Here is a 16,139-nt window from a genome sequence, read left to right as displayed (position 1 = left end):
CTTCCTTTTCGCTGGGGGAGGGCAGTGAGCGTCCAGGTGGTTTTTCCCTGGGCAGCCCAGCAGGAGCTGAGCATCTGAAAGCAGGGGAGCTCATTGCAGGGCTTCCATTTCCTACATTGTGCTTTGCCTAGCAAGGGAGTTGGTAAAGCCTGTGCCTCTACTGAAACCTTCCTGCTGCGAGTGAAATAGATCTGAGGCCCCTGATGTGAGAACATAAGAATCTTAAAAAACAAACAAAAATCCCCACCAAAACCCAAATGTGTGTATCTGGAGCAGTTTTGTTGTATTTGAGCTGGGACCACTGCAGACCATCCATCCCCCAGGAATCAGGAGGTGAGATCATCCCTTGCTGCTCTCAGCCTACTGAAAATATCATCTGCTCTTCCCAAAGGGGCAAAACTCACCATTTGAGTCCAACCAACTGGCAAAAGAAAGAATTCCAGCCATGTTATTAATTCCAGTCACTTACCTTTTATTATTGCCCAGTTTATTTCACCTTTAACATGTTTCAAAGTTCTGTTTCTTTAAAAACAAAACAGAAGCCACACCCACTCCCTCTCTAAAATCACTGAAGCGCTGTGAATATAACCATGCGACTGGAGATGAAACCCTGGAACTGCAGTGGCAGAGAGCAAAGATCCAGTGGTGGTAAAGAGCCCTGCCTGGTGGGTGTGCTCCTCCCAGGCACAGAGCCTGCTCTGGCCCCTGGGCCAGGCAGCGGGGACAGGGAGCAGCCCCAAGGGCACTCCAGCCTGGCACGGTTAGTGCCCAGAACGTGACAGGAAGCAGCCTCGGAGCGGTAAAATGAAGGACTTAATTCTCCATGATTGCTTAGTTGTCAGTGGGGGAGGAGAAAGGTATTGGAGTATCAGCTGCATTCTTCCATTCAGCAGAATAATTAGCAAGGAAAGGAAGAGAGCAGCAGTAAAAGATGTTACTGTTAAATTAAAGTTTAAACAAGAATCCCTTCCTTCCTTCCTCAAGATCGCTCCTGGCTTTCTGCCTGCTCTGGCTGCTGAGCAAATGCCCGTTGCTGCCTTTCTGCCACAGAACCAGATCAGATCAGGCAGCTCCTTTCCTTCTGCCACCAAGGGCTCTTCTCAGGAAAAATTGTTAATAACCTTTGTGACAGGCAGAAGTGTAAATGTAAGCAAGTCACTAAATAAGCGATGCAGAGGAGCTGTGTGACCTGTGAGGGGTGTGCATGATGGTGTGGTGGAGACATGGTGTAGAGTCTCTGCTGTGGCACTGAGAAAAGCTGGTCCTTTGGTCCCCAGTCAGTGCAATGTGACTTTTGGTGCTCCTGGAGCCTGTTTTTATATGGCAACATAGAGCAAGGGTTTAACAAGGGACTGTGGGCTGTGGTACCCACCAAGGGCAAGAGGCTTACAGAATTGCACTTGCAATTTTGAGGCTGATGGAAGTCAAGCTTGAAATATCCGTGCCAAATTTATACTGAACCAAAGCAGACTGGAGAGCCAAGGGCCAGAAAGGTAGAATTAGAGAGTGTTCACCTTGGTAGAAAAATGTTAGCAGGCAGAAATGGAATTCTGAAGTCAGTAAAGCAAAGCTGCTGGCAGACTGCTGCCAGGGTTTCTGATGGACAGGACTGCAGATGCGCAGCCTTTTAGCATGTTAAGGAATGAGGAGTGCATGGTGTCAGCCATGGTTCCCAGCTGGTGCATGCACTGCCACACGGGACAGCTCATCCCCTTAGATGCGGTGATGTCTCTGAGCCTTCATTCAGAAACTGAGAGATTGCTTCTACTTCAAGCTAACGATAATGAGCCACCCCAATTTTCACTTCCCCAGCAGTGTCCTCTTTTTCTGTCTTCGATAAAAATGATTTTGAAGTATGTCACAGCTTTTTGGTAGCAGCTTTCACACTTTCCCCCCACACTTGACATTCAGTTGAACTCTCATTTTTCAGTCAGCCACCCTGGTTGGCAGCAGGGTTCGTTTAAATTGTGACAACAAAAGAAAATGGAAAACCCCAAGCAAGAAATCTGGTGTAAGATGTTAGCGGTCCTCTGCAGCAACAACATGAAAGTCAGAGAGAGGTTTAGATGTGTACCTGCACTGTGTGTGTGTCCTGCCTGTGCAGCCACCTCCACTGCTGCAGCTGCTCTACTCGTGCTTCCACCTGGTTTTGTAACATGTCCATTTGGTGTTTTTGACAGGTATGACACTCGCTGCTTCCAGCTTTGTCATCAATTCATAGAATCATAGAATTAATATAATGTAGGAGATGCCCGTGCAAGATGTTTGTGCTGCCTGTGTCCTGCCTCTGCTGGGGGGCAGCATGGCCTGATGAGGGCAGGATGAAATCATGCAGGTTGGGAGATGCCTGCTCAGCCAGTCTGAGAGGTGGAGGTTCCAGCCCTTCTCACACCTGTGCCCTCATCACCTGGCAAGCACAATGCTGGTGTTGTCCAGACTTGGCTCCAGAGAAATCTGGGAAATCTGAAAAACAGAGTGCATCTTATACTATGAAGGTTAAATTGCACATACTTGAAAGCTGGAGGATGTGGAGAGAGGTTTTTGCAGCAAGATAAAAGCAAGCCAGGCAAGGCCTGCACCGTCTGGATAGTTATGATCTGCCTTCCAGGCAGTGGTGGAACAATCAGTATCTTGTTGGCAAGTGCTTGGATTCCCCTTGTCTCCCAGAGCTTTCTGAGCCCACCAGAAACATCTCTATATCACTGCTGCCTCCTCATTGCACCCTTACCTCTTCTCTGTACGGGTGGGAGAGCTTGGCCAGGTGGGTCATGAATTTAGAGGACACTTTTTCTACTAAATCAGCCCAAAAGCTCTGGATGGGAAAAGCAAAAGACAATGAATAAACAGAATAGAATAAACCAGTTTTGTAGCTGGGGAGATTGAGGGGGTTTCTTGGTCCTATTTCAGCAAGCACTCTTGAATCCCGGACTGCCCTGCCTGAATGGGGGAGAACAGAAATTTCAGTCCTACATCAAAGGGATAGTTTTTCTAAGAGTGAAACATGCTGTGCTACCTCTTTGCCCTCAGTATACCAGCTGCTCCCGGGCAGCCATCAGGAATGGCGGTGCTGGTCCTGCTGGGGATGCTGCAGAGGTTGGCTGTGGCAGTGACACCATCCCTGCACTCCCTGCCCAGCACCATGTTGCATGTGCACAACCCAACTGTCTCCTGCACAGCCCCTCCAAGGCTCCCCCCCTCTAAACCTTGGTAAGCACCTGAGGGCTCACAGATGTGTGAGGTTTCTGTGGGGAGGAAGCTTGGCTGCCTCAGGCCAGGCATTCATGGTGTGTGTCTCTGGGCCAATGGCTGTCAGAGGAAGAGGCGTTACTAGAAGTTAGGTGGGTTAGCAGAATGTGCTCGGAAATGCTTTGTTTATAGGCTGTTTTGTATCTCCCCCACCCTTTTTATTAGCGGTTAGTGGAGTAGAAGTGTTTTTTTCTTGCCCATCTAAAACAGCGGTTTTGTTTGTGCAGAGCTTTCACCTCTGAGGAGCACACATCCATGCTGGTGAGACTGGAGGTATGGAAAAAACATGCTGGCAATCAGGTTATCTCTCAAATCACTGTGCTCTCACCATATAAATCCTATACTGGGGAGGTAATCTCAAATATCTGTTGAGCTTTACTGGGGAACAATCCATCAAATCACAAAGGTGCATATGTTACACAGCGATACAGGAGAGCCATCAGCACACAGGGCTGGGGAAGTAGGGTGTGAGCCCTGCTGAGCAGGGCCAGGGCCCTGCCACCCCTTGAGCTGAGCCAGCAGCAGATAATCCATCTCTGCATGCACAGCACCCTTCATTGCTGCATTGATCTTTTCAAAGAAAATGAAAGTGCAGAAAAGGGGAGATAAACCAACCTCCTTAAAAGGTCTTTGCAGCCAGAGCCTCTCCTCCTTTCCCTCCCTCTTGCATAGTAAGCAAAGGAGACATTCTGCTTTCAGATTTTGGTGATTACAGTGCAGATATCCCCATTTCTACCTGAATCTCTGGCAAGTGTGCTGAGAAGCCTGCATCCCCTCAGGAAACTGTCAGGGCTTTGCTTACTATCCTGTCCTGCAAAACAGCCTCTGCCCTGGTGGATGGAGGGCTCTGCTCAACCACGGTCTGCAGCAGAGGCTCTCCTTGAGGGGCTTCCTCCTTTTGGAATTGCCTTGAATAGCAGAAGACACAAAGGCAGGGCTTGGTGTAGGAACTGTAAGGATGTTTTTGTGGCAGCACCGTTGAGCCTAGCACATACAGGTGGATGGCAGCCCAGGCTGGGCTCAGGAGGTGTGAGTGGAGGTGTGAGTGGAGGTGTGAGTGGAGGTCTGTGCATGGTACATTCCAGCCCAGGGCATGTGGTCTGAGTCTATGTAGTGGTTTTAACTGCTTGGGTGTTTGTGGTAAGTGCAGCACAGGGTGGGATGCGCGGCTCTGCCATAGAGAATCCCAGTCTCAGTTAGAGCTCACACCCTCTGCCCCTGGCTTGGACAACAGGGAGCCATCCCTCCTGAACAGACAGAAGAGCAGGTCCTCTGACACCCAACCTCCCACCTTTTCCATTTAACTCATTAAGAAACTGACTTCCATGCTAGTGACACAACTTTATTTATGTTGATTTCTTTGGAACAGCTTTGCTGCCACTTTCTTTAGACAGTGCTTTACATTATAAACTTGAATGAAGTCCTAATACAGAGTTCTTATTCTCACTGCCCTGCACCAACTCTTCTATTTAATTTTAATGCCATTTGACGTAAACATTTTTGATATAAGTTTTTCCCCAGTACAAGCAATTGCAATTTATTCTGACCTTGTATTGTAATGACCATTTTGTAACTGTTACATTGCTGTAAAGTTCTCTAAAGCAAGCTACATATGCCTTTGCTAGGGGATTGTGCATTATTAGCAACTAAAAGTCAGTATGTTTGTGACTTATAGAAACACCATCCTTTCTTTTTCTGCATGGTTTCACTCTGATTTTTTTAAAATTTTTGATATTTGAAATAGCCTGTTTCTTTGTGACAACTGCACAAACACTGATCCGAGATGGGGATGAGGGACAAAACCCAATCCTTTACCATTGCCAGGAATTTTTGGCAGGGGAAATCAAACATTTTACACAAATTTGCATAAGGCAGAGAATTGTCAGCAACAATCTCGATCATTAGATTAGGATCTGGAATGCTGTGGTTGTCTGAATCAGAGCTGAATCATGCATCTGAATGTTTCCCATTAGTAGTATGTCCCTTCAACCCACTCTAATAAAAAGCAAGTGTGAAACCCTGCTAGTGAGTCCCAGTTGAACACAGCAAATATAAATTGTGTGCTGTATGTGTTTTGCATCAATGTGTTACATGTGGGAGCTGAATTTCAGCTTCTTCACTGGCTTCAGATTCGGACTTTGCTAGCTTGGAAGATGCTTCCTTAAATTCCTTGTTGACAAAGTAGTAACAAATGGCATCCAGGCAGCAGTTGGTGTTTGCGAGGATGGAGGCAAAGTGAACAAAGTTGCTAATGCTCTGTATTGCCGAGCAGTCGGAGCTGATGGAGTCCATTATGAAGCGGAGGAGATGCCCGAGGTAAAGAGGCAAAAAGCACACAATGAACACAGCCATGTTTGCAGACATGACATAGACAGCCTTCCTGGTTAGCTTTTCATTGTGACAGTTTTCATTCCTCTTTCTCATGAGTTCTGCAATGGTTCGTACGGAGCAGTAACTTAAGATGACCAGCGGTATGAAAAACCCCATAATAATGGTACACAGCGTGATCACCGAGGGCGTCACAGAAGATTTCTCAAAGCAAAAGTCATCTTGGCTTCGGTCCTCTAAGCTTTTAATGAGGGAAGTCTCACAGATGATGACTATCCAAAGAAATCCAGAGGCAAAAGCTGCCTTCAGAGGTGACCTCAGTGCCTTGGATCTCAAAGGATACTTGATTGCAAGATACCTATCAGCAGCTATGAAGGTGATGATACCGATGCTCATAAAGCGGTTCATGAAATAGCCACCTTCCAGAACCAGGCACCATGCATCTACCTTCAGGTGCTGGAACTGGGACAAAGTTTTAAATGGCAAAGTGAAGAGCAGCAAGCAGTCAGCCACAGCCAAGTTGACCATGTATACTCTGGTTTCTGTCCATTTGCTGAGTTTGCAACAGAACACCCACAGCACCAACACATTCAGCACAATGCCCAAAACCAAAACTGGGATGTAAACACACAGCTGGACAAGCGGAAATACTTCGTAGGCTGTGATATTGCAGCTGCTGTGGTTCATTTTGGGGGTATCAAAAGGTACAGTTCCTGCAAAAGCAAATAAAGCCTTTTTCAAGGGAGGTTCTGGACTGAATCAGTGATTAATACTAATTGAGAGAGTTCAGGGCTTTACCAGCCATGAAAACCTGACAATTGAGATGGCTGTGCATGGCTGGGTGTAGGGTACCTGGTGGGAAGAAGAGGAACAGGGACACAAGCTTGATCAGTTGTGAAGGAGAGAAAAACGTGGATTCTCCCTGGGTCCCGTGCGGGGAAGACTACTCCTGGAGGATGGCAGGGAAAAGAGTTTGGGCCCCTATTTTGGCTCAGAATTGGATCAGGCAGCAGCAGATATCCTGCAGCAAGGAGTTATGTGAGCCATTGCAAACATTTAATAATGGAAAGAGGATGCCTAAACCCAGCTCTCATCCCTTCCCTTATAGCAGGGCTCAGTGCAAGCCAGCTGGAGTCCTCACAGCTTAAAATGTTCCAGGAGATGTGTAGCAGAAGGACAGCTGTCCTCTCCTTCAGTCCTGAGATGTCTCTGCATCACTTCTCATTAGTGATACGAGCAATTATTTGTATACCTCTTATTAGTATATCTCTCACTAGTTTCATCTGCCATCGAATCCTGTACTCAGAGGTCTGCAGTGAGGATCGGAGAACCCTCACTGCCTTTCAAGGATTGTCAAAGCTGGTCTTTATCCCAGAAGTATTACATCAAACTGCCACAATTCCAAGACAAAAGAAACTCACTGATGCCATGGCAGGAATGTGATCAGCAGCCATGTGAAAGAAATAAGCTGTGTTTGGTCTAGTGGGTGGTTTCCTCACCTTGGATCTAAGGGCAATATTGCTGTTTGCCCTCCAGCTTTGGAGGAGTTAGTGCAGAAGCACTTTCCAGGTGCAACAGTTCATGGACAGAAAAGACCCAGGATGACATATCTTTGGGTTTCCCCTGCAAGGGAAGTGTGGCTCCATGGGTGAAGGTTCCTGGGTCTCAAAAGCATCCCCAGCGAGCAAACCATTAAGGCAGTGCTGCAGCATTTATGTGCATCTGTGGCTCGTGGTTAGCCTTGAAAATCATGCAGCAGAAGAATCATGCCAGGAGACCTCTGAAGAGGTGAGGGAATGTGGTACAGCAGATAGCTGCAGAAGCTCTGTCCTCTGGACATGAGAAATGCATTACGAGCCCATAAGATATAAGGGAAGATCATAACAGGGAGACCTAGCAAAGGCTGAGACAGCCCTTAAGCATCCAAAAACATGTCAGATGTGGCCAGTATCAAAATGATACTTTGAAAATACATTGGCTCCAGCCCTCTCTTTCTCCATCACTGTTCTGGTGTCCCACCATGGCTGGGGAAAGGTGATGCCTTGCAGAGTTCAAATAACCTTGTCAGTAAATAGCCAGGAGAATTACCTGTTCTCTTGCTGTCCTTGGAGAGAGCGAGTTCCTCCAGCCCAGGCGTGGAGCGCTGTGCAGGCACGATGAGCAGTGCTCCTTGCACATGACCAGGAAGGTGTCCTGTGATAACCAATTTCTGGTGGCTGTGAGAGCAGCAACAGTGCCTGAGGAAGCACCCGTACCCCTCCTGAACATTTCCCCAGGGTAGAGCTTCCTCTGTCAGCACTGGTGTGGCTTGTACCACCTCCTGTTGACTGAGGAGCCTGCGAAAGTCCTGCAGTGAGGTGAAAGGCTTGTCTGCTGTGCATCCCTGCAACAGTTCCTCCAGTGATGGAATGACTTCAGGTTTTTCCTTTGCTTTACTTTCCATTGCCTGATGTCTCAGTGGGCAATGCCTGTTGACCCTCCTTGCCCAACAGACTGTGCTTGGAGGGGACCCATCGCCCTGGAAAGGTCCTGAGGTCTTCTCTCTGCCTTCCAGAGTGCCAGCCCTGTTGGGATTGGAACAGGAGTGGCTTCTGTTGCCACACTGGCTGAGCCCTGGGACAGAACAGCCCTAATAGGCCCCCAGTCCTGCAGCTGTTGGAGAGGTGAGGGCAGTGGTTTGCAGGCAGTTTTGTGATTGTTAACAAGTGTTTCACTCTGAATCATGGTAGTTCTCTTGTCTTCCATAGTTCTTCTCAGCCAGCAATTCTGAGAAAACGTGGCACCATGACCCTGTGACCTGCTGGCTTTGTGACTGTTCTGTGTCTGCAGGCACCTGCTGCCCAGGGGCTGCTCTTGGGCTCCCCGTGGCAGCATACTTACCAGAAAAGCTGACAAGTTGATCAATGAGCTTAAAGGCCCTGATATTAGTGCCTTGAATTGCTGTCTTAGGCAAATGTATTTCCCCTTTCCACTTTTCGGGTCATCTTAGACAAGCTTCTGGAGTATTTCTGCACTGTCTGTCTGCACATCACAAGCCAGCCCTTGAGAATAATTCCGTGCCAGTGTACAGCCAGTGTAGAGCTTACCTTGCAAACCCCCTTTCTTTGGGGTGGCTTCTTGGTGAATGCTTACAAGTAGTTACTGACATATTAATGTGCCCAGCTCATTGATCCCCAACCAACAACATTCTTATGTCATGGTCCTTGTTGGTACTTTAGTTTTCAAAGTCATCCAGCTTCTGGGTTGTGATAGCTTCATCACTGTATAGAAAACTTTGCATCATCCTCAAGTGTTGTTCACACACTCCTCTTGTCTATGCCCAGGCAATCACTAGTGGTATAAACCATGAGCAGTCAAAATCAAGCTTGGAGGGGCTCAGCTCATAACACCTCTCCAGTGTGATGGTTCCCATCCAGAGCTTGGTGCTGTGGTTGCCAGATGAGGGTCTCATCAGCCCAGTGAGGTCTCAAGAGAGGGACAAGCCATGTCACCAGGCACAAAGCAGCTGGCTGTGAGCAGCAGGTTCATCAGGATGTGTCAAAGCAAACTCAACACCAGCTACCAGTAGGCAAAGCTAGGATGAAGTGCTGTCCGTGGAGAACTTACATGTCTCCTGCTGAGGCTTTTGGGTCTCTGCCTGATTCCTGGCCACCGCTGCATCACGGTCCCCATCATTCTCTCCACCTCGTCTTCCCATCAGCCACCCTCATCTGCAGCTGCTCACGGTCCCCTCCTTCCATGCAGTCACAGGTTTCATCACCCCTGCCATGGACCAATGATGCTCACTTGGTATTTCCCCTGTCTCTGCAGTTCTCAGCCTGTCTCAATGCCTGTGAGTGCTGTCACCGTGTGGCGCAGTGGAGATGACACTTGTGCTGCGTTCTCACTTCCCTGCTGGCAGCTCTTGGGCAGGGTATTCCGGGGCCCAAGAGCACTGCAGAGCACTGGTGCCTGTACAGGCTGCAGCGCTGCCTGCAACAAGCTCCAAAGGACCTTGCGCTGACACCAGAATCCACCCCATTGTGCCTGGAAAAGTGCTTTTCTTAATGAAAGTAGCCAGTGGGGCAAAATATTTCTGTAAGGTAAAGAACCACTGGTACAGCCTGCTGACAGACAGATTGATGGGCTCCTGCCTCCTTTCCCTGCCAGGGAAAATCTCCATGCTCCCTGCATCCCAGAGACTGTGTCCTGTATACCTGCAGCTGCTGGTATATCACAGTGGGGCAGAGCCTCTGGCAAGATGGGAGGGGTACTGGGACCACCTCCACACATGGGAGAGGGACACAGGACTCTGGGCCACCCTGCAGCACCTGGGCTCTGCAGTGCCTCTGCCCCGTGTGTGGTTTGTTTCCTGGTTTTCTCACGGCAAGATGGGATGGCGCAACATCTTGACCAAAAGAGAACTGCGGGGCTCAGAGCAAAACGTCAGTGTTATTTTTAGCATGGATAGCCTGTGAAATGGCAGTGTGAGGCTAAGCACACCAATCTCACACAGTGCCCAGCCCTGCCTGTTGGGGCCGTTTCCCCTTTCCCCTTCCTCAGCACCGCACAGAACTGCCTGTGGCAGAAAACGCTGTCAGGGCTCTCTGTGCTGCAGCCCTCCCCACACTCCTGCAGCAGCAGGGACCAGCTGTGTATCTGTGCACACACACTGGGCAGGGCATGGAAAAGCCCGTGCTTCCCAGCTGCCTGACGCTGCTTCAGTGCTTGTGGCGTTCCCTGGAGGCTGCCGGGCAGTGCTCACCACTGGAACAGCTGTGCTGCGCCAAGGAAACAAAGCCAGAGATACCTCCAACACCTGAAAGCAGCACCCAGCCCACAGCTCCCCAGTATGTGTCCTTCAGTCCCCTGGAGCTCAAACCTCTGGTAAGACCTCAGGTTTCAGGCCTGCCCAAATGCCACCAAAGAGCAAAATACTGTCTTATGCCAGACCCTGTCTTCCATGCATAGGAGGGCCAAAAATGCTATATCCGATGGCTACTCGCTCACATAAAAGCAAGATTCTGAATTACTTTGTAGCCTTTTCCTTGTGTTTTTGTTTGTTTTTTTTTTTCCTCTCAAGCCTGAAGTGGAAACCATTATTAGCATTTTTTTCTTTTAAGGGACAGGAAAGTTGTATCTTGCAGAAATGTTGGTAAAATGCAGTGATTCAGCCTTGCTGCTTGGGGCAGCTGATGGACTTTGGCAGCTGTGGCTGGTCCCCACTATCATTTCCCAGACTCTTGTGCTAGGAAATGGAGAAGATTTGGGGATAAGCATGTCGCCATCCTCCTGGACTGCTACTGGATGGTGGCCATTAGTTTGTTGTGGCCCAGCATCTGATAACTCATCTGTTCCATTTACTGAGAGCTCTCAGGGAGCTGAGGCTTTGTTCAGACTGAAGGAGGATGCCAGAAACCCATCCTAAACTTGACATATAAACCAGATAATAATTTTTGTTCAAGGTAGAACATACATCTTCAGATAATCAGAAAGTTCCTTGCCCATCTTTGGGTTTCACTGTTAAGTACCCTGCTGTAAGGCAGATCTTATATCTTGGAAAAAAGTCTTTTTTCCCAATCTCTAGTATAGGTTTCGCATTAGTAGAGGACTTTGATGTATAACGGTAATAAATGAATATTTATTTATAGATATATTACTGTGACACACCTTTATTTTCACTTGCAAATGTATGGATTTTTTTGTTTTCATACATTCAGTGAAAACAGCAGAAAATATTATGTAACGATGACAGGGATTGAGAAGTCAACTAATTTCCCCTTTACAATGAGAAAAAGGAACACTTACACTAAACCATGAGACCTTTATGTGAGGCCACGTGTATAAAAGCATTGCTGTTCTGTATTTCAGAGTGGATGACCTATTTGGAGCCCCTTGGAAATTGAACAAGTTCTCCTTGTCAACTGGGAGAAAACATGAGCATTACTGGATCTGCAAAAAAAAGCACATTGTTTGCTTTCTAGATTAACAGTAGGTTAACAGCTTGATATGAATCTTCATCTCTTTTTTCAAAATAATAAAAAATTTCATAGTAATCTTTTTGGAACATGCATTCATTATAAGCAACGAGATGCAAGGTCCCAGAAGGGAATCCCAGATCCAAAAATGTTTTTGAACGCCCTTTGTGCTGTTTCTGAAGTGGAAGTCCTTTTCCTTGCTGAACACCACTTGCCTGGATAGTAAGTGGTGTCTGTCAAGAAGCCTCTTGCTCTCTGGGGGTAGTTAATTGCAACACATTTGTTGATGGCTACAAGGATGACAAGACTCACACATCTCCCTAAGGAATAGATGGTTGTTAAGATCAGGCACTATTTGTCTCCCATATCTTTTCCTGTCTTTGAAAAGAGAATTTAGAAGGCAGAACAAGGGCTAAACAGTGTGCAGTGATTAAATTGGTCACATACACAGGCCACTTGCTCTGTTTGCAGTGAAATACCAGTAATGCCAGAGCATTAAAAAATACACCAGTAAAGAAAATTGGGACATAAATTATCAGCTGAATGACCTAAGTAGTTTCATCTGGTTTTACGGCACAGTGGCTCACTGCAGCTTCCACCGCATTGTCTGCCAAAGAACTGACATAAAGCAGGTGGATCTAATGCTTGGATACGGGATACTTTCTGTGCTGGGAATAGTCCTTTGTGTGTTTATTTGACCAAAGTCTAGTCAGTGGTTTCAGACTGTGATCTGAACAAGTGTCACTACATGGTGACAGACTTGTAGGGGAACTTTATGTCAGTTGTCACCAAGGAAGTTAATTGCCTCTAAGTTTAAATGAGCTGAATATGAGCTTGCAGTCCCAGGAGGAAATTTTTTAGAGGTTTGCAAGTCAGAAGACACTGAAAGTGAAGGACCATGAAGCCAACCAAGACAAGCTGTCACCAGGAGGCGCCTGGAGCTGCGATGCAACGATACAAGACAGTAGTCAGAGCTGGAGTCAAGTCACTGAGGACAGCAGGACAAAATTCAAGTTAACATCAGACCCTTTGGAGGGTCTGCACATATGCCTATTCCTACAATAATTGCAAATACTGTAGGTGGTTCCTATTCCCTGTGCCTGAAAACTTCATGGCACTTAACACCTGCCGTGCACTACACTTTGTTTATGCCATCACTTGATCCGTGGGTGGCTGTGACTCTTCGCTTTGGTTCATCTTGGACCTCATAAATATACACTTGGGGAACATACAAGAAAACTCTGGAAATTCCTTGGCTGCAAAATAATAGCAAAATGCATCCAAACAGCAGTTACAATTTGCTAAGCATGCAGAGATCTTAACATAGGTTGTAACTCCCGAGAGCAGAGAAGAAGCTCCAGCAACTTGCAATGCAAACCTCAAGAGCAGTGTGATGTAGAGAGGTGAGAAACAGGCAGTGAACACACACAAATTCACAGAAACAATGTGCACAGCCTTCTGGAGTAATTTTGTTTCATGAGGGTTCATGGCCATCTTCTTTTTTAGACATCTGATGACTTGTACTGAGCAAAAAATCACAATCCCGAAAGGAATAAAATACCCACAGATACTGGAGAATAATGAGAAATACATAGGTTGACTAGATTTTCTACGAAAGCAGCAACCTTCCCGGTCACTGTGAAGTTGTGGATACAAATTGGAAACAATTATCAGTGTTATCCAAAGAAAGCCACAGACAGAAGCTGATTTCAGTGGGGATCGAAGAATCTTTGCTTTTAGAGGGAACTTGATTGCAATATATCGATCAATCGCAATCAGGGTGATGATAAGGATGCTCATAGGCATGTTTGTAAAATAGATGTTTTGTATGGCAAAACACAGCCGGTCTACGGGATGTTTGTACTTGGTAAAATACAGCAGGAAAGGCAGCGTGAAGAGCAGGAAACTGTCTGCGATGATGAGGTTGATCATGTACACCTTGGTCTCGCTCCACCTCTTGAGTTTGCAGCAGAAGACCCAGAAGGCAATTGTGTTCAGTGGGATCCCCAAAGTGAGCACTGGGATGTAGACAACCAACTGAAATAGCACAATGCCACGCTCCACTTCAGTGCAGTTGCTCATGTTGGGCCGTCTCTGCAAGGAGAGAGTGCAGGCATGAGACTGAGCTTGGCGACTGGGCTGGGTCCTGAGGCAGGGCCCCCCTCTCATGGCCCTGCAGCTCCTCGTGTCCCTGCATTGCTTATGTAGGCAGCCTCTGGAGGGGTTCAGTGGCTCATCAGCACCATCAGTCCCTCAGCCATCCAAGTCACACTGTCACTCACTGCCAGCTAAGACAAAAACACAGAGACAGCCCTCTCTTGTAGCTGTTGTAGGGTTAAGCCTGCCTCACCCTCCCTCCAGTCCTGGTAGGAACAGTTTGGGTCACAGCAAGGCAGAATGGTAATTTTTGTGGTCCCTTACCTTCACCTCCACTGTGGTTGTCAGAGCCACTGGCTTTAGGGCAGCCCACACCAGAGCTGGGCAGTGTTCCCCATTTGCCCTCTACAGCGCTTGCTTTGCTGCTGAAGCCACCCCATGGGTTTGCTCTGGGTCTTGCCAGGCCTGAGAACATCCTCAGGGCTTGAGCCCTTCCACCTGTGGGGTAGCTCAGGTGGCTTTGCTCCCAGGGGCAGTGGGAATGCTGCTGCAGGCTGCCCCGAGCACAAATCCACTCCTCTGCTGGGGAGGAACAGCTCAGCAGGGGTACCACTGGCCCTAGCAGTGAAAGAAGGGAAAGTGAGCACATGTGTCTGATCTCAGCCTTCAAAGGTAGGAAGACAAAATTTTGCCATGTCAGGAAACATGAATCTGAGAACTTAGACTATCTCCTGCTCTTCCGTTAAATATTTCAGGGCATTCGCCACCAGCAAGGAGAATGAATCAGACTGTCTCTGCAGCTCAAAAAGGAAGTGTTTACAATGAGCCAGGCATGGAAAATGCCCAGATTCCTACAATCTGTCACAAATACATTGCCTTATAAGTCAGCAGCTTCTAAACATGTATATGTAATTTGTAGAGAAAATACATGATTGCATGAAGTAAGTGAACTGTTTTTAGTGTCCAAGATTGGGAGACAGATCTGGCAATCCCAGAGGGAAGCACAACACCTGCCCTAACACCAGAACTGGTACAGGAACACTGAACCACAGGTGTACAGTCATTTTTAGGGTGGAATTTATGGAGAAACTAACATACAGCTGGTCCCCTAGTGCTCTTGGGCTTTCAGCCTCATAGGTTTTGGCCACTCTGTGGTTTCAGCCTACCCTGAAGCTGTTCCCCGGCAGCCTGCTGTGGTCACCTTGCAGTGAAAAAGCCACTCTGCCTGCATACCCCTGGCCTGAGGAACAGCTAAGCCCACTGGGCCGGACATCCCAACCCCACTAAGTCCCCCATTTAAGGACAGAGCTGCTGGCACCTCCCAAGGCTGCGTGCTTGGGGCCAGGTGTCCCCACACTTGAGGAGACAGCATGGTAAGAAGCACTAATGGGAAACCGCAGCAAGGGGCAAGGACTCCCCTGAATGGAATGTAGCTGCAGGACAGTGAGGCAGAACAGCTGTGAAAGCAGGAGGAAACCAAGGCACCCGCTGCTGACTGACCCACCCTTATGTTGGCTAGCAGGAGCCTTGGCAGGAGGTGAGAAAGCACACCCTGAAGGGCCGAGCTGAGCACACTGCCACGTACCGGTGTGGGGCAATTAAAAGCCTTTACCTGCTCCCTGTGAGGCCGACAGGTGGGTTGAGTCCTCAGAAAGGCTGCAGGGTACATGCAGTGTCTCGGCAGGGAAGGAGATCCGTGGCGGCCGCAGGTGTCGGTGCGGGGCACAGCTGTCCCGGGGCCGGCTGCCACAGCCCGGCAGCGCTGCAACCCAGCAATGAACTCGTGCGCTCCACAAGCGCTTCATTTATCATCTGCTTTTCTGGCAGAGTCAGAGTCTCTGGTGCCCTCTGTTGTCCCGCTTCCAGCAGCTCAATGCTTCACCGCCAGTTTTTCCACCCAGAGTGCACTCCCCCTCCTCGCCTCACACAAGCCGGCAATTAAAACTTAATATTTTCAGTCGTGGGAAAACAATTTCTGAAATAAAACCCATAATGGTTGCAAATTGCCCTTCTGGCAGCAGAAGGTTCCCCAGGGAGCCCGGCAGGCTGTGCAGCCTCTGGTGCGGTTGCAGAGGGTGCCCCGGGCGGGGACAGTGACCTTTCCGAGGGGGCAATCGGTGCTTGTGCACCCCGTGACAGTGAGCCCAGAGATCCAGCTTGCTGCTCTTCGGTGTCTTTACAAGCAAGGTGACAGATATTTTGGGCTGGCTCCCCCTCTGCACAGCAGCCAGGAGCATAACACTGCTCATCAGCATCGCTGGGAAGCCAGGGCTGGTAATGACCGTCACTGCCCACCGGGCATGGGCAAGACACACTAGTGTGGCAGTGAGGTGCTGGGACCTTTAGGAACATGGTTAGGAGCATGCCCCAGTGGTATTTCACAGACATTTTGATGGTTTCGTGCTGTCCACTGGCTACAGCAGTTGCAGTCCCATCTCCGTGAGCCAGCTGACAGGAGCCAAGCTGACTCCCTCAGGATTTGTCCCATTAGTTCTTGTCTTTGGAGCTGTT

The 16,139-nt window shown here is 48.3% G+C and overlaps 2 protein-coding genes across 2 annotated transcripts; both read right to left on the bottom strand.

Moving 5' to 3' along the window:
* Positions 1 to 5,264: 5,264 nt before the first annotated feature.
* LOC125330546 (G-protein coupled receptor 35-like) lies at positions 5,265 to 9,410 on the bottom strand. Its single transcript, XM_048313753.1, has 2 exons — positions 7,663 to 9,410; positions 5,265 to 6,287 (listed from the first exon to the last, which is right to left on the bottom strand). Exons 1-2 carry the CDS (start codon positions 8,015 to 8,017, stop codon positions 5,326 to 5,328), a joined length of 1,317 nt encoding a protein of 438 aa, XP_048169710.1. The 5' UTR covers positions 8,018 to 9,410; the 3' UTR covers positions 5,265 to 5,325.
* Positions 9,411 to 11,209: 1,799 nt separating this feature from the next.
* LOC125331160 (G-protein coupled receptor 35-like) lies at positions 11,210 to 15,558 on the bottom strand. The gene is made up of 2 exons (XM_048315113.1): positions 15,241 to 15,558; positions 11,210 to 13,625 (listed from the first exon to the last, which is right to left on the bottom strand). The coding sequence occupies exons 1-2, from the start codon at positions 15,295 to 15,297 to the stop codon at positions 12,678 to 12,680; spliced, it is 1,005 nt and encodes a 334-aa protein (XP_048171070.1). The 5' UTR covers positions 15,298 to 15,558; the 3' UTR covers positions 11,210 to 12,677.
* Positions 15,559 to 16,139: the final 581 nt, after the last annotated feature.

Source organism: Corvus hawaiiensis, chromosome 10 (assembly GCF_020740725.1).
Source record: "Corvus hawaiiensis isolate bCorHaw1 chromosome 10, bCorHaw1.pri.cur, whole genome shotgun sequence".
Taxonomy (NCBI): Eukaryota; Metazoa; Chordata; class Aves; order Passeriformes; family Corvidae; genus Corvus; species Corvus hawaiiensis.
Note: the sequence above shows the minus strand (reverse complement) of the source record. Positions and strands in the feature narration are given on the sequence as shown.